The following is a 17,878-nucleotide window of genomic DNA, read 5'->3' as shown; positions in this document are numbered from 1 at the left end:
ATCTTTGAATGGTCCCCACACAAGTCACAACCGCGTGTTCGCACGTGGGTATGTGTGGTACGTGTCGGCAACAGTGCCTGCCTATCTCATTGGCTACCAACACTGTCTCAGGTGGGGGAGACCCACGTGGGCGAATTGGGACGCTTGGATTCTCAATTTTTTGATTGGTTTGATGTTCCGTACGAGAAGGGTCAAAATTTTCCATCTTCGGCCGTGACTTGGTTTGCTATTTATGGGGGGCCGGACGAGTCCAGTCAAGGAGTCAGATAACACTTCACTTGTGGGGACCAATCTCTCTCCTTCCTCTCAATTTTATCAATCCTTGCCTCTTTTCGAAACTCCATATCATTCATACTGCAATTTAAATTACTCATGTGGAAGTGTGGAACCAATACAGACATACATACATACTTGTCTTACAAATTATAATGCTACCCAGTGTTGTATCAGAGACTCTCCTGAGTCTTGTCTGAGCTTCTTGCTTGTGGGCTGGGCCAGCTGAGATAAAGATGTGGGCTTGACCATGGTCCATGGGCTTCACCAGGGGTGATTCGGTGGTGTGCTAACTGCTAACTGCTAACTGCTAACAGCTCATGATAATGATTTATATTTTGTTTTCCAATTGCTACATTCCCCCTAAAACGGCTTAGGAATTTCATTTACTGCCAAGACAAAATATGTTCAACGACCATGTTCCTCTGTATGTCTAATCTTGTAGCATTTCAATTTCCAAAAAACTCTTGGAGGCTAAGAGCTGATAGAGTCCCGAAAAGAGAGGCAAGGATGGTACGTTTACTCACAAGTCACAACCCCGATTACAAAAAATGAGTAAAGTGCGTGGACACCAAATCAAAAAAATGGAGTGCTCCACTAAACATTCTCTACCTTCTTCCCTGCTACAAACAGAGGAATACAACAAAAGTAAAACTCTACAGAAGAATAGCCTTGTCTTCCTCTCTCCCCCTCTTTTTTTAGCATAAAGAATGAGCAGGTTGGCCTGGTTGGGTATGATGTACAATTGTACATGCAACCTGAAATCAGGAACGCAGAATTTACAAAAAGTCAAAAACTGGCAGAGCACGTTTGGTCTCTAACCCTTGCCAATGAATCATGTAGGACGACTATCAATCTCTTCGTTAACAAGTGTCACTAGGCCTCGACTGCCAATTTTCCCATTATCACGTAAAATGCTGTACAGTGAGTTTAATTCTTCTAGGTTAGCCTTCTTGAATAGGCCTCTGAGTGTTGTATCAACTCCAGTAGGCAGGATATTATTGTCTGGGGCCTCTTGCTCACTTCTTTCCTCTGATGTCTTATTGAAATTTTCACTACTTTCTTTGGATTGAGTTTTTTGTGGAATCTGTACTTGAGGTCGGGAGTAGGGCCGAGAGTCCCAGTACTCAGAACAGACACGATTTCGGTCCATAGCCTCTATGGCCTGTTCAAGGAAACACAAAAATGAAAACTCTTAGCATTAAGATAAACATATTTACTAGTAAATAAAAATGAGTGAAGCTCAAAATTAGTAATGATATTCAAATGACAAAAAAGCCATACTGTGAAGTTTTTAGTTCAACATCCAGCATTAAACCTTCATCTATACTAAGTATCCCCAAAATTCCAGATTACCCAAAAGCCATGAAATGAGTAAGTAAACTACAGGAACTAGGGGAAAAAAATCTATATAAAGCAAGTGCAAGGTACGGTTAAAATAGAAGTCACACTCAAATCAACAAGAATCGCAAAGGTATTTGGCAATAGTGACAATTAATTATCAGTTCTCTGGTAAATTTACCTGTACAATAGCTGGTGAAGTAAACCCGAACATTTCAAAGCCATCAAGACTCCCAGGTGGCTGCAAAGGAGGAAGATTCATTCTTCCCATTTTATGTTGCCTAGTGATTTCTTGATTGACTCTCTCTCTCACCATTTCCCAGCATCTTCCAGCTGAATTATGGATGAAAACCTCACTTGGACAGTGCTCCAAAGAAACCTTAAGGAGAAGAAAAACCACATATTGGATCAGATAAACAATTAGCATTCATCATTATAAAACCTTTAACCTACCTACAGCTACATGTGGCACCCATTCAATATCATGTTTACCAAATGAATTATTTTCCTGAAGAATATATCAATTAAAAACACCGTGGGTGGAAAATTTCAAAATGAGTTACAATAATATACTGCATTGAAGAATGGGAGTTATCAGATGCATGGAAAACAGCACCATTCCATGCTTACTTTGGAATGTCTCAGCATTTCAATAAAGATCCTTGCATTTATTATTGTGCTAATTATCACAAAGACCAAACAACTTTACGAAGGAAAACAATCAATTGTCCTAAAAGGCTGATACTATCCAATATGTTGAAAGATGAGAAAGTAGAAAATTGAAGGCAAAACAATCCCTAGAGCTTTTTTCTTATTTCAATAAGAGATACATCAGCTGGCAAGAGACTATGAATGAGAAGTTGAGAAAAATGTAAACTGATAGGGGCAAACTTTCTTACAAAAAATAACTGAAGATTGAGCATAAACCATATAAGAAATATTCTACTACAAAAAATGGAAATTCCCAATACCATGAACAGAGGTCCAGACTTTCCTGCATCCAGTACTTCTGAGACATAATAACACATAACAGTTGGATCAAGAACACTCATGTGCCTAACCCGGCTCCTAAATCCTGCATCAAGCAAAGTAAACATGAACGTGGGTCTTAACTTCTCTTTCGGCACAATATCCCAAATGTATAATGTCACAACTCACAAGAGAATGCAAATGCAACATACCTTTTGGAAAAATGGCCTGGCTGTTACACCATGACTTTCCAGAAAGCACGACTCCATATTCTAGAGGCTCAACAATGCAGGAGATCCTCCGCACTACCTTTGCTATGCGGGGACCCTTCTGGCGATAATATCTGTCCAAATTGTTTTGGCTGGATGATGGATTTCCAGTTGTAGTTCTTACCTGGTCCGCTGAATTTGTGTCTGCATTTCTTCCTATCTTTTCATGTCTGTCCTCATTTTCAGGTTTTAGACTGCCACATGGCTGTGAGTGCTGTGGGTCACTCCTGGAATTAGCAACCTTGTGCTCACTGATGTCGCCAGTGTTTGAGCCACATTCAACCTTCACAGAACCAAATTTGAAAGAAAGTTTTGGTGGATTAGATCCTAATTTTCCACCATTCTCTTGTTCATCCTTCACGTGCACACAATGGGATGAAAAATCCTTTCTTTCTCCACCAGGTAATGGATTAGTAACTTTTTCACCCATCACTGCAGCATCAGTCCCTGGTGTATTTAAGACTGGATCTTTCTCAAAATTACAGGGGCTCACTTTTCCATCAGACTCCACCAATCTCTTAGAAAGTTCTAACTGATCAGCAGAAGATATCTCTTTAGAACTATCTGAAAGTAGCTTCTTCGGCTCATCACCTTCATCATCACTAAGAAGTATAACATTCTCAACTGAAGTCGTCTTCATACCAGATTTCTTTGCACCTGAGCTCACAGCATATGATGTGTCTTCTTGAGACAACTGACATACCTGCATTCTTGACGTGGAAGTGTTATGAATTGATTCTTCTCTCTTAAGCTGAGGATTACAATTTACCACCGGAAGTTCATGTGACAAACTACGAAATGTAGATGATGATTTTGTATCTTTCAAAGGAAATGCAACTTCTGGTAAATTCATATTCTGTTGGGAAGTAGTCTCACCAATGATCCCAGTTAAATTTATAGGACTCTCTTTAGAGATTTCTGTCCCTAGGGGATCTCTGAAGCAATTGCTTTGTTGCTGTGAGCTCACCTCTTTAAGTAAACTACTTCTGGAGGAATAAGGTAATTTACCAACTTTATTATTGTCTTTGGCAATATAAGAACTCAGGGCAAGGCCAAGATCTAGTCTAGCCCATCTGTATATTGCACTCAACTTTCCTTCCAATGCCTCAAGAAGAATATTTAATTCATCAACGTCATAGCGGAAGAGGAAAAACTTAGAGCTCCAAGCACATGAACAGAATTGCTTTGCATGATTTAAGCATGCATATTTATCTGGGGAACAATGATGACAACCAGCTGCTGATAGATGCAAATCAAAAAAGCATATGATGCATTCCCTTTCATTGGTGGCATCAAAATTGCTCTCCATCTTCAATGCCTGTGAAGAACTGCAAAGAAATTCCCTCCTCTTACGCTCCATATCAACACGTGTCTAGAAAAGAAAAATATAGAATGTCAGAGGAAAACATCTACATATATATATATATATATATATATATGAATATTTGTTGGAGAAATATTTGTTGAAGAATTGCAGATTTCCCAATTTATCGTCAAATCAGAATTAATAATCATGGTCTTTATTAGAGTTGAAAAGTTAGCAATAAAAATACTAGAAATCCATTTTTCAATAAGTAAACCCTGTATCACCCCCTATTGCAACAAAAATGTAGATTGGGTTCGAGAACCTACTTTAAAATCCTATGTTGATAAGAATTTCAAAATGAAAACTCCTCACCCATTAATTCAATTTCAAGTCAACGAATATTTCTTAACCAAAATTCACCCCATTGCAAGAATTAACAAACAACAGAATTAAAACAGGATTAAGATGAATGTACAAATTAAAAACTTCTGAATTCCCAATTATCTCTGGCACTGAATTTTTTTTTTTTGCTTCAATTTATATTCCATTGTGCAAATTATCCAACTCAACACAAGAATTAAAAGGCAGATTTTACCTTGAGTGTTTTTGCTAAGATCCCATCCTTTCCACAGACTTCTTTCCATCTTAAGTTATCTGAAGTGTTCTTTTTTAGTAAATTGAGTTCCCAATGTGCTCTCACCGCTTCCCTCGCTGCCCCAAGCAACAATTTATCATGGGAAATGGATGTTTTACGTCCCTGCTCTTGGTATAGCTCTACAGCAATCTGCCCATGGGGCAACCAATCAACAGGAGCTACGTTAACTGCCTCTGCGCAATTGAAACCACAGTTGAACCCTGAATGGTATGCTCGAGGAAAGGTCAGGACAAACTCCCCAGGATTCTGACAACATCTATACACAGGTACCCCCTCAGATTTCAGTATGGAGGGGGAAAGCTGTGTGACCTGCATGAATAAACAAAGAAAATGACAAGGGTCAATACAAACAATCTGGCAGAACAGATATTATAGGAGAAACCCTGCAGTTGACTTGTAAATGATACCACTACCAACTGCATATGCAATCTACCTTATGATTAGAGATTTGATATATACAGAACGCATAAAGAAAAGAGAAAAAATAAGCATGAGGCATAAAATATGACAATAGTTTTGAGTCCATCTTATGTTGCAGAGAAATGGTGACACATATCTCAAATTAACCAACACATAAGTAAAGCATGTTCGACAAGTCTTTAAAATTAAGTAATCTATTATATAATTACATAGACATTATGAGCGAGTCAGATGCCTGCAAGCTGCACCAGAGGAACACTAGAGTCTGAAATGAGACCAACAAAGGCATGAATCCATTGTAAGAATAAATTGCTACGTCCTGATTAGGTAGGTGTCTTAGGGATATATTTGTCATATATTGACCCTTAAGTCCATATTGTCAAGATATGTTAGCTTGCATGGAGAACATATCATGAGATAGAGCACTTCCGTAAGTAAAATTACTAGTAAGAAACCCAAGTGATAATCAAGATTACAAACTAGCAGACAACAGCATAGAAGACTGAAAAAGAATCTATAGTATATCATATAGGGTTTGCCAATAGAGAAGGACTTGGTGGGGGTGATTATGTAATCAATGGTCTATATGGCTTCAGAATTTTGGCTTAGTTTTACATGTTGTTAATTTGGCTCGCATTTGAAGATTTCCTGGTTCATGGGGGATTTCCATGGTATTCTAGGATGAAGTTAGGAGTCCAAATAGGTGTTGGAAGGTTATTAATTCCTGGTGCGTTTTGGACTTCGTTTTGGGCAAGTTTTTGAGGTTTTCCTTGTGTATAAAGGAAACTTATTTCCTACTCAAAGTTAACTTTCTTCCTACTTTATCTAGGATTGTAATCTAAGGCCTATGGTTATAAATAGGACCTTAAGGGCTTAGAATTGGTGAGAATCAGATTAGAGTGAGCAAGTCCTTAGGATTCTTGGGAGGCACACAATCTAGAATTGGTGAGATCAAGATTAGGTAATTAATCTTGGGTGAGAGATCTAGGGTTTTGGGAAACACTTTGTGAAAGGGTGTACAAGGGATTTGGGGATTGGGTTATGTGATTTAGTCCAATTGTAATCTTAATACTTATTATTCTCATAGTGAAGAACGGAGATCTCTCCCGGGGACGTAGGCAGGAATTTTGCCGAACCTCGTAACAAATCTCGGTGTGATTGTGTGTGCTTGTTGGTTTATTATTTTCTGTTTTCTTGGCTGTGTTTGTTATTTATCTTTCATCGAATTATTGCTTGTACGCCGTGAAGGTGGGAATTAGGATTTAATTCTCAAACTACATCAACATTACATGTCCAAACAAAAGATGAGTAAGTGCTCCCAAAGCCACAATTAGTAAACATCAAAAAGTACAGTAGCACAGACCAAGAGCTTTTACTCACCAGCTTATGAAGCAAGTCAGGTTGTTCTTCAAAAAGGTCAGGGAGGTGTTTCCTCATTACCTCTTCAAATTTACAGGCATCGCTACCAGGGATACCATACCACAACTTTGGAGAACCCCAATGCATGTAATTCAAAGAGTACAAGTGGTGATCTTCAACATGCTGTTCTCAGAAATAACAGAGAAAAAGAAAAAGAAGGAATCAGAAGTCAATGACATCTAACACATACATGAACCATGGCCTTATTCAAAAATATGAAACACTTTGACCTGATGAAAATGAATGCAAGCATTGCTTTTAAATGAACACTCAAGTTTTTGATCACTTAGTAATCAATCAGTAACTAGAATCTGCATCCCAACACGTTGAGGTTTGAAAGACTCCACTGTTCACTTGTGAATATGTCTTAATATAAATTCAATTTGTATTGGCTATAGGCATGTAATAATATAAATTCAATTTATAGAATGGACAATTAAACGAAAACCAGAATAGTGGGAACAGCACCAGCTATGGTTGTGATTCTTCATCCCCAACATTTATTATTTAAATTTTTTTCAAAATAAGGTGCTCAAGATGTGATTTTTCACACCCCGAGCACATGCACTATACAAGCATGGGATTTGACTATTTTGAAGAGTTATGGTGATAGTATGCAATTATCCTCAGATGATTAAACTATTGTGAGAAAAAAGATTGTCTTACCCAGCAAAAGGAAGAAAAGCACATCCCTATATATAACCATGGCACTAGAACACCAGATATATCACTGCTTTCATAAGAAAGGACCGACCCAGGAAGTCTAGGAAAGTTGTTCAAGTTCCAGCCCGATTTTATGTACTGCTCTTCTGAAGCAAAACCATCTTGAGTGGATATCTTGGGAAAACCACTGCCAAAAACTCCAGTTTCCAAATCAGCCCCATATAGAACCTAGAGCGGATTAGGAGCACCATGGTTAGGGTAATTTATCTTTAGCCTCAACAGAATGATTAAGTTTACAATACACCCCACACCAAGTGATCATTAGCACAAGTGTGACGTAAGAGAGAAAGAGAGAGATAGCATGAAATGACAAAGAATAGAACAAATTATTTTTTAGCAACAAAATGCTGGTATTTGTATCAATCTCTCAAGTCATACCTCAATTTCTTCCGTAGGTCTCTCTACCATTCGCCAATATTCACCCTCAATAGTTTCCACAGCTGGCTCCCAGCACTCTTCAAGTCTAGTCAAGTTACCTCCTATATCAGTAGCATGTTCATTCTTGCTGAAGTATTGGGTCTTGAAGTCATCGGCATATTTTTCAAATGTTTCTAGGGTAAACTCTGGACCAGGTTCAAACCCAAACCTTTCAGCCTCACAATATCCAGCATCCCCAAATCCTCTACCACCACTTGGACAATCAGCTCCCATCCGTGTGCATCTTCTCCTTTTCTTCCTCATATGATTATGATTTCTTGGCATCTTTCTCATTGAATTTCGATTCTGAAGTTTGTCGACTCTCTGGACGCGAGTAGCAAATTTAGAGGTCTCCCAAATGTTTTTTTTCTTGAGAGGACAGGGAGGTCTCCAAGAAGAGGGAGGAACAATGCGACAAATACCATATGGTTCAGCTTTTTGGCGTATGCTAGCTATATATTTTAAAGCATCTTTGAACTCCTGAAATTAGGAAGTGAACTGATTCAGAAATCTGATCTCTCCAAAAACAAAGAACTTTTTGGTTAACAAGTACGATGAGTAAGAATAGGTCAACAAAATTTGAAACTGTAATAACTCAAATTCCAAAAGTAACAAGAGATACCTCTTCAGTTGGTCTGAAGACGGGAGCGTCCTGAAGGTCGGGCCTTTGACCTTCCTCTGGACGCCATCTTGCAGAAACCTGTCCAAAGCTTAAATCATCAACTTTGTAACACTGAAGACATATGAAAAGGGTAACACTGAAGACATATCATAAAAAACCAAAAGCCCAAAGGTTTGTTGTTTCATGAGAAAAGTGGGAAAAATATAATAATGATAAGGATTACATAAGAACCATGCAACTGTTCAACATTACATAGTGCATAGAAGGATAAGAGTAAAGTGCATGAATTTTGAAAAGTAACCTTTTGGCAATTACTACACTGTGGACACCCACGTATAACCCCCTTAGGAAGAGGAGACCTTAGAGGAAAATTCTGCAATAACAGGTGGTATATGAGACACCATCTAGAAGCATATGGAACCAGAGGAATGGAATGGAATGTGAAATTGTTAAAAATCAAGGAACCAGAGGAACACTGAAACACTAACTTGTTCAAGTCGCTCAGAATCACACTCATCCTCTGAATTGTTATTATATCGCCTATAGTTTATCCATGGCCTGCGTCGGAGAGACCTCTTTGCAACTTCACCAACATCAGTGTTAGTCTCCATCTGAACTGACAGTGATTCAGAAGCACTAGCAGTGGCTGAGCAACTAGTTATGTTTTCACTATCTTGTTTCTCACTTTCATTTACCCTTTTTAAGCTGAAAGATGTGAATGACTCAAATCCAGGTGGAACTGAAGGAAACTCATCATTATCTTCTTTTATGCGAACTCTCATGAGTTCTGTCCCCATACTATCTCAAATGTAGAGCAGAAATAGGATAATTGCTTATCTTCCGGCTTATGATAAACCTCAATATTATTAAAAGATGCAAAGAATTTACAAGTACTGGATCAAGTCCATCACCCTTCCAAAGTATCTCACTGCTAGACGGCTCAACTTGGAGAAGCAATTCAAATACTCCAGGTATCTTATAGTAAAACAAAGGCTTTATCTGCAAAATCAAAAACAGACACCTTAGGGTTTCAAAAGCATGTTTCAGCAAACTAAATCTCTTTGGCTTCATTAGCATCAACTTGGCTAGACCAAATTCAGCACATAAGGATCAACTTAATAATATTTTATAGTTTTTCAAAGATTTTGTTAGTCACATTCACATCAACTTCTGAATAAGAACATATACATATTTTTAACATGTTCTGAAAATTTACTTAAATCTGACAAAAAGAACCAAAAAATAAAATAAAAGCTGTACGATCATATTTTAGCAGACAAATGAGCTTGCAGTTGAATTTAAGATCTATCAGCTACATTATATTATTTATCATTCTTCTTTCAGCCACATTATATTTTTTTCATCCTACTAATCCTATTAACGTTATATTTGATCCTGAATCCACCAGATCTTATCATCCATACACAAATGCATTCATGAAGACATATATATACATACATTATGTGATCAGTAAACATTGTGATAAGCACATAACATTTCAACAACCACATGAAATTTTTAACAGAACTAAATATACCAATATATCAAAATAGTGAAAAATAAAACACCAAGCATTTGTATTTTATCGATGATTTTGTAGCATCAGACAAAATTACAGAGAGAAAAGATTTCTCAAAAAGTCAAATTAGAAGAAATTATATTTAATTTCAATAAGATTAGGGCTTACATGGTGCTGATCCAAGGGTCTGAAATTTCTGCTGAACTAAATCCAGCTCAACTCCATTCACTACATCCAGATTTTGAAGAAACCAAATCAGTTCAATAAAACTAAATAAAAAACATTAACGAAAAAATTGAATGAAACCAAAATTTCAAATCCCTAGAAGACTAAATACATGTGAATCTGATTGATCAGATCTAAACCCCAACCCTAATTCTAACCAAGACGACCAGACAGACAAAAAGCCCAGAAACGGAAACACTTTTGCTACAGAAGAATTGGTCAGGGATGGGTACCCACAAACTCGTAAATGACAAACAAGGCCAACCTTTCAAACATCATGAAACCATCTGGGATTTACCATATAAGGAAAACTCAGAACTGTGGGTATGGGTAAATGTGGAAGAACAAAAAAATTATTGAAACTTTGAATTTGTGTGATTTGGAGAATCAAATTCCAAAGTTGTAGAAAACCCTAACCCTAAGCTTGAAACAAGAACATACATAAAATTTCTACAAGATTGATTCAGTGCCATTTAGGGTTTTTCTTTGGTACAAAATCAATACCTTTTTATTAAAGCTGCCTAACAGATGATGATGATGATAATAACAGTAAGACATAATAATAATAATAGTTGTTATAATAATTTCTTCTTCTTTGGCTTTTGGACTATAAAGCCTGTTTGATTCTGTGAAAACAAAGGAAACAAAAGCTTGGGTTATAAATTTTGTTTTTGCAAAACAATTTTCTTTTTCTTTTTCTTTTGGATATGGGATTTTGTGATATTATGGTTACTAATTTTGATCAATTTAGGATAAATATGGGATTGATTATTAATTAATATAAAAGGTGGGTATTCTTCTTTTTTATTAGTTTTGAGCTTTTCTTAGCACGAGAAATTTATGAGATTTTGGGGGTCAAACTCTTGCATGAGTTTGGTTGGTCAGTTGCCTTGGAATGCGTGTAAAACAAAACGAGGACCGCCGGTCCGCCAGCGAGGATTATCAATTGTAACTTCCCAAATATTAATTCTAGGCATAAATTCAATTTAGACACAACTATATAGATTATTTCAAAGGGGTCCATGAATTTTAAAATATTTCAAATATACACTTGATCTATTATCTAAATTGAAAAATGAATTTTTGTCCATTGATTCGTTGAAAGATCAGTTAAATGACAGCTTAACTTTTGCTGACCGGGATTACTTGACGACGTGGCGCTATCTCAGCAAACATTTCCCGCCGAATGAGCAACACTGGCCCACAATTTTATAATAATAGAGAGAGTGAGAGTTTGTGGGCCTGTGTCAGGGGTTAGGTGGACCCGTGTCACTCATTTCCCGCCAAATGAGCGACACAGGTCCACCTAACCCCTGACACGGGTCCACAAACTCATTATCTCTTTCTCGCTCGTTGAACACAAGTGAGAGATTTATATTCGAATTTGGGGGGAAAACATGATGTTTTTTGGAGACTAAATGGTCAGGAGAGCGTTCGACGAGCGGGAAAAAGGTGATGGGTATGTGAGCCCGTGTCAAGTGGACATGTGTTGCTCATTTGGCGGGAAATGTATACTGAGTTGGTGCGACGTCGCCAATTAATCCCCGTTAACAAAAATCAAGCTGACATTTAACTGATCTCTCAATAAATTGATTGACGAAATTTTATTTTTCAATTTACATAATAAATCAAGTGTATATTTGAAATATTTGAAAATTTGTGGACCTCGTTGAAATAGCATATATAGTTATGTGTCTAAATTAAATTTATGCCTTAATTCTATGGTCATCCATGGAAAAATAACAAGTTGTTTCGTGGAAGAAATGTAATGTTACAGTAAATATAAGGATTAAGAAATAATTATGATAAGGATTTAAAATGGTTATCACTTGATTAAAAATTTATAGTTTTTTTTTTTTAGAATTAAAAAATCTAACTCTCACACTCAATGTTTCAACTCTCATCTTTAACTTTCTTTGAATAATGTGGAGGAATGATTAATAATACTTGTAGGGGGTTTGAACACGTATCAATAGGTAGCATTACTCAAATATTAGATTTCTAAATTCTAAAAAAACAATGTAAATTTCTTTAATAAATACACAAAATAAACTAGTTTTCAAAATTTCCCTTTTGAAATTCACATTTGTGTCTGTGATGCATAGTTAGAGAAAAATAAATCATGGTGGTTTATGATGGTCAAGCTTTTTTGGCCATAAACTATAAACTTGCCTGCAGCAATAAATTAGTTGACACTTGAGATACTAAGGTTAATGGACCAATGATATGGGATATTATAAACAATTTTACATTTTTTTTTTTGGTGTGGATTGACGAAACCAAGACATAATATGGTAAGCACAAAAGCCAATAGAAAGGGTTCAATGGTCCATCAGAAAATTTAGAATCAAGTCTTGCTCCTAGCAATGTCAAAGACAAAGTCTCCAAGGACTTTAACCATTCATTCAGAATTAATAAAATTTTCTTTGCTCATGGACAATTAGCTTTCAACTCTCAAAATCACATAAGTTAAAGATATTAAACAAGTTTAAGGACGACAATCTTGACATGACTCAACATTAATACTTGATATCTTTTAAACATGTTTATTTATTTAACACGATTATTAAGTGATGGTGATAGCTTTCAATGGTCCTTTCTTTAATTTTCTACTCGTAAAAGCTATGCCTCTGAATGGTCCCCTAAGGCTAAGGATTGAGCCCTTTGCCATCTAAGTTTAACAACACAGTGGCTGTACATTTTAACATAAAGTTATATAGTATGGTTCAAGTCCAAAACCTACCAAAATGCCTTAATTTGCAATACCAATAATATGCTTTATGACTCAATGACCCTTGGAGTAAGACAATAGACATTGCCCATAAAAATATAATACTGTCCAGAAGGTAAACCAAAATTTTATTTCATTATTGCTTTGGGTACAGAAAAAGTATTTTTCTATCTGTTTACACCATACACAAGCATTCCAATGACTTCCTCAGCTCTTCCTCTGTCTTTGCAGCGTGAGAGTAACTTTGACATAGAATTTCCAACTTTGATGAGTTTCTGATTAACTTTTTCGCAAGAGTGAAAATTTTTACAAACGAAAAGAAAATTTATAATCGGCAATCTTTTAATTTCCATGGCTCCACAAAATTAGTTGCCACTAGCACACAAGAAAGAAGAATTATTTTTTAATGCAAGAGTTTGACAATTATAAATGGGAAATTAGAAAAACAAACTAAAATTAATTATGAATCTCATTCGAACAATGGTCTTGGCTTGTAAGGAACTCATTCGTACAGAGTCTCAAGTGCCAAAAAAGAAAGAAATATTTTTTGCTACAAATTTATACTTAACACATAATTTGACTTTAAAAAGTTGGGACTATTAGTATTTTTCTTTGACCTAAAATACGATCAAAGTTTGAATTAATTAACGAATGTAGAGAAAAATGAATTAATTAGAAAAGTGGCCATTTGATCAATAAAACTTTTCAAATTATATATGTCTCAATACACTTGTTCATAATGTTATTTTAATCACAATTGACCAAAATGAAAAAAGATAAAGGACAATAGTTCAATAAACAAACACTATCATCCAAATTTAGATTTGTAGAAGGATTGTGTTTGACTGCTATATATAAAAACGGCTTAGCGTTTATGTTCCAGATTTTGAGCTCTGCTTAAAATTCGAGACCTAAATCTTAATCTATAAGCTTCATAATCCCAATTTTTAATCGTAAATTATATTTATAAAACTTAAATCAAATCAAGGGCAACATTGTAATTTTATGACTATAAGTAATAAAAAAACATAATAGGTCTCGGATAAAATTAGTATTTTTTGATGCACCAATATACATGACATTAGCAAGTAGATAAAACATACAAACTAAACTAAACTAGGATAAAATTTTAAAACCCATGTACTTTATGGGAAAAAAAAATCTATAGTGACTGTTATGTAATATTGAAATATTTGATGTATTTAAATATAATTTTCTTAGAAAAATACCGTTAATTAGCAAAAAGAAACTAAAGGAAATTAATTAGTTGTAATTTTGTAAATTTGTAATTACCGTTAAAAGTCAAAACAAACGAGGGAAACAGAGACTCTAGAAATATCTGAAATCTCTTTTCTTCTAAACAATACGATCCCGATTGTCACCAAATCTCTCCCCCTTCAAAACCCTAGATTTAGCTCTTCTCCAAAATCGACCATGGCGAACCCACCGTCTTCTTCCACAGGTCTTCCATCTACTTCGTCCCAATTCACATACTCTAATGGCACTTCCTCATCCTCTTACTTTCCCTTGCCCTTTCACCTCCAGCAACCCCAGTACCCCACTCCTTACGTCGCCGCCGCTGCTCCGCCAGCCCCTTCGGTCTATCCAGCTCCGGCTCCGGTCTCCGGCGTATACGCCCTTCCTCAGCAGTATCAGCAGGTCTGTCTCAAACCTAATTACACACGTATTTTGGTAATTAGTAAGGCATGTATTCTTGTATGCATATGCATATGTTTAGGTTTGGTAATTAGTATCTTTGATTTATTGAATAATTGAGAATAAGTAGAATGGGTTTCTTTTGATTGCGAGGGTTTTATTTTTGCTTCTAAAATAGAATAGTTGTGGCAAAAGGGTTCACGTTCCTTTTTTTCTTTTTGTCCTTTTCAAAATGATTGTTTTTTTGATTTTTTGTTTGAGGAACTGCGTAATTTGAAAATAAAGATGAGGTTCTTGGAGATTTTCGGTTTTGAATTAATTTACTTATCAGTTTTCCCTCTAGGGGAATTGTTTGGAGAGGTGTAGGCTTCATGTGTATAATTTTCTGTAGTGTAAATGAACAGGCTCAGCAGTTGTTTCAAAGGGATGCGCAGACGATTACACCTGAAGCACTTGAGAGTGTGAAAGCTGCCCTTGCAAACAGCGAAATTGAGCACAAAGCTGAAGCTAAGAAGAAGGCGATCCCTCGTAAAGCTGCTGGGCAGGCTTGGGAGGACCCAACTCTTGCAGAATGGCCAGAAAGTATGCACTGTTTTGCTATTTAACTTTATCATTTTCCAATTGAGCTATTATTTATTCTTCCTCATATGTGCATGCACATACATTATGCATCAATACCACGATGGTGTCAAGTTGGCATAGTATTTAGTAAAAGTTTATTTATATTCTAGTCATATCATGTATTATAGAATACTTAATGGCCAAAAAAAGAATCCATTGTGATGTGTACAAAGAAGTCTAGGGAGAATACTCTTGTTTACAAAGAATCCATAGGGATGAAGGTGATGTCCAGTTGACTTGAGTGGAAGGTTTATCTATTAGGAAGTAGAAAAGTGTGATAGGGCACTGCACAAGTACATGGGGTTTGACACGTGACTTTACCCTTATAGGCAGTCCAGCTATTACATGGGGTTTGGTTTCCATGCTATTTTTTTGAACAAGTTGTTCATTCACAAGATTAGCATGTTGAATTTACTTAATTTTCTCTTGAGTTAGATGCATCTTTATGACTCTCAATTCTGTTGGATTTTGGCTTTTGCAGATGATTATCGCCTATTCTGTGGTGATCTTGGTAATGAGGTGAATGATGATGTTCTTTCAAAGGCATTTTCACGGTTTCCTTCCTTTAACATGGCCAGAGTAAGTATCGGCCTCATTTGCTTCTCCCCCCCTCCCCCCCTCTTTAAAGTTTCTTTTATACTAGCAATTTTTTGCTTGGTGTGAACTTTTACATTTTCTTTTCAGATTTTTATTTGTAGAGCACAGAGCACTTAATCTTAGGTAGGTCTTATCTATGGTTACAGTTTGATTCGATGTGCGACCTTATGAATGCCTTCCAAGTTGCAAAATTTATGGAATGGTTAACATTGTCATGGTGCATTTTTATGAGATCATTTACTCGTGAAATTTGACCATAAGGGGTGTACCAACAACCTAAATGTTCTAGAATTCAAATTATGTAATTTTTAAGCATGTGTCTGATTTTGAGATCTTAAAGTTAGTTAAAATCAGGTTTGACCATTTAATATAGGTTGAGCAGCTGGAATCAACCTTTGGAGCTTGAGTTGGTTGAACCTGAACTGACTCATGGTAGCTTGAGTTATTGCTTGTTGGGTCGACTTGAACGAGCTTGGAGTCAGGTTAGTAAACCGATTGAGCTTCCAAGCGGGCTCTATTTTTGTCAATAATTTTATGAACCTTAGGTGTGGGCCTTTAGTGGGTCTTCTTTAGTGTTTCTTATAGCCTTGGGAAAATGGTACGTTACAATAAGTTTTTGTTGGTATCCTGTCCACGAACATAAAACGCATTGACTGTTAGACAGTTGAGTTTAGAACTATATAACCGTAGATTTCCTTGGCACTCAAACTTGAAAATCTGTTCAAGTCGTAGCTTCATTTGGAAGTGCATTCGGGCCCTAAAAAGTTTCAAATATTGAAACTAATCTAAACATGGCCAAAATCTTTGCGTGGCTGCACCAGGGCTTGTTATAGACTTTTAGTTATTGAACAATCAGTAGTTTGGAAAAAATAGGCAGGGGCCATCTACTCTGTTTAGTCGAGGGAACCAGGAGGTGGGGGGTGGGGGGGGGGGGGGGGTTGCAGGGAATCACTTTTTGCAGGGGGTGTTGAGGATGAATTTTTTGATAAAATGATTGATTGAAAACAGATAAGGGCAACCACTTTTTCTCCTCTTTTACTTTATGCATGTGATTTATGTGTAGATGGGTATTTTAAACTCTTTCTGTGGTGAGCCATAGTTGTCTTGGCATCCAATTGTTTTCCTTAATCCTTATGGTCATACATTGTGTGACTCTTTTGTGTGGATTCTGCTGTTCATAAATTATCCATTTTGATTCATCCACTTTCATAGTATTTGTGATTCTGTTTAGTGTGGCCGGAAACTAAGAACTTTTATTTGCCTGCTTTATCACTATCTCTAGGTTGTCAGAGATAAGAGGACTGGCAAAACCAAGGGCTTTGGATTTGTTAGCTTTGCCAACCCTTCTGACCTGGCTGGAGCACTGAAGGAAATGAATGGTGATAATATTTTTTAATTTATTAATATTTTAAGTATTTTACTTTTAAGAGAAACACATGCAATTGAGTTGCTGATAATATATAATGATAATTGAATTCCAGGCAAGTATGTGGGGAATCGGCCAATCAAACTACGCAAAAGTAACTGGAGGGAGAGGATAGATTATGATGCATTAGAAAGACAAAAGGTATCATTTCCATTTCTATCAGTGTTTTCAAATTCCAGCTTGCCTTTCTGTAATTTGCACTTACTGATCTGTTCTATTTCAATGTCTTGCTGGCAGAACTACACTCAGAAGAAACCAAAGCTTTCGAAGAAGAGTATACTACACAAGTGAGCTAGAAAATTTGTAAACATGGTGATGAATATGGAGACCGATGCTGTGAAATATTTGTTGTTTTTATTCCTCAACTCCAACTCCTTCCCGGGCGTTAATCAAGTGTCTGTATGGAGATATGACACTTAATGATGTTAATTCGAAGAGTGATTGATTAGCAACTTATAAAAGAACCTCATATTTTTTCTTGAGTTTAGTTTGGAGGTACACTTTTCACAAGCCTGTCTTATGGCGTATGCCGTATGGGTCACCTCTTTCCCTTTCTCTCAGTCTCCACGCAAGCAATAATGAAATGGCTAACTAATCTCTCTTATTTCTTTAAAACTCAAAAAAATAATAAGTTCCAAGGAAAAAGAAAAAATATTTTTCCCACCCAAAGTCTCATCTACACTAGTACC

At 36.4% G+C, this 17,878-nt stretch overlaps 2 protein-coding genes across 4 annotated transcripts; one reads left to right on the top strand and one right to left on the bottom strand.

Moving 5' to 3' along the window:
* Window positions 1-345: 345 nt before the first annotated feature.
* Window positions 346-10,821, bottom strand: PKDM7D (Transcription factor jumonji (jmj) family protein / zinc finger (C5HC2 type) family protein). Of its 3 annotated transcripts, none has more exons than XM_086247086.1 (13): window positions 10,663-10,821; window positions 10,102-10,161; window positions 8,903-9,413; window positions 8,716-8,787; window positions 8,415-8,492; window positions 7,754-8,272; window positions 7,319-7,543; window positions 6,614-6,775; window positions 4,754-5,122; window positions 2,796-4,224; window positions 2,586-2,689; window positions 1,796-1,993; window positions 346-1,438 (listed from the first exon to the last, which is right to left on the bottom strand). In XM_086247086.1, exons 3-13 carry the CDS (start codon window positions 9,209-9,211, stop codon window positions 1,109-1,111), a joined length of 3,795 nt encoding a protein of 1,264 aa, XP_086103212.1. In that variant the 5' UTR covers window positions 9,212-9,413; window positions 10,102-10,161; window positions 10,663-10,821; the 3' UTR covers window positions 346-1,108. The 3 variants fall into 3 exon arrangements, with proteins under 3 accessions (XP_086103212.1, XP_086103213.1, XP_086103214.1); XM_086247087.1 differs by lacking the exon at window positions 10,663-10,821 and adding an exon at window positions 10,392-10,652; XM_086247088.1 differs by lacking the exon at window positions 10,663-10,821 and adding an exon at window positions 10,424-10,652.
* Window positions 10,822-14,236: 3,415 nt separating this feature from the next.
* Window positions 14,237-17,676, top strand: LOC147280754 (RNA-binding (RRM/RBD/RNP motifs) family protein). Its single transcript, XM_086247747.1, has 6 exons — window positions 14,237-14,548; window positions 14,950-15,127; window positions 15,648-15,745; window positions 17,046-17,142; window positions 17,245-17,330; window positions 17,427-17,676. Exons 1-6 carry the CDS (start codon window positions 14,324-14,326, stop codon window positions 17,478-17,480), a joined length of 738 nt encoding a protein of 245 aa, XP_086103873.1. The 5' UTR covers window positions 14,237-14,323; the 3' UTR covers window positions 17,481-17,676.
* Window positions 17,677-17,878: the final 202 nt, after the last annotated feature.

This window comes from Dryas octopetala, chromosome 6 (genome assembly GCF_963921425.1).
Source record: "Dryas octopetala chromosome 6, drDryOcto1.1, whole genome shotgun sequence".
NCBI classification, from domain to species: domain Eukaryota; kingdom Viridiplantae; phylum Streptophyta; class Magnoliopsida; order Rosales; family Rosaceae; genus Dryas; species Dryas octopetala.
The sequence above is the reverse complement of the archived record's forward strand: the minus strand, read 5'-3'. Positions and strand labels throughout refer to the sequence as shown.

Excerpts from the sequence above, each read along its gene's own strand:
- PKDM7D (XM_086247086.1), bottom strand. The coding sequence starts at position 9,211 with ATGGGGACAGAACTCATGAGAGTTCGCATAAAAGAAGATAATGATGAG. Across the intron at positions 4,225-4,753 it reads TCTTAGCAAAAACACTCAAG|ACACGTGTTGATATGGAGCG; the intron begins GTAAAATCTGCC and ends TTTCTTTTCTAG. Across the intron at positions 1,994-2,585 it reads AGTCTGGACCTCTGTTCATG|GTTTCTTTGGAGCACTGTCC; the intron begins GTATTGGGAATT and ends CTTCTCCTTAAG.
- LOC147280754 (XM_086247747.1), top strand. The coding sequence starts at position 14,324 with ATGGCGAACCCACCGTCTTCTTCCACAGGTCTTCCATCTACTTCGTCC. Across the intron at positions 15,746-17,045 it reads CTTCCTTTAACATGGCCAGA|GTTGTCAGAGATAAGAGGAC; the intron begins GTAAGTATCGGC and ends CACTATCTCTAG. Across the intron at positions 17,143-17,244 it reads AGCACTGAAGGAAATGAATG|GCAAGTATGTGGGGAATCGG; the intron begins GTGATAATATTT and ends ATTGAATTCCAG.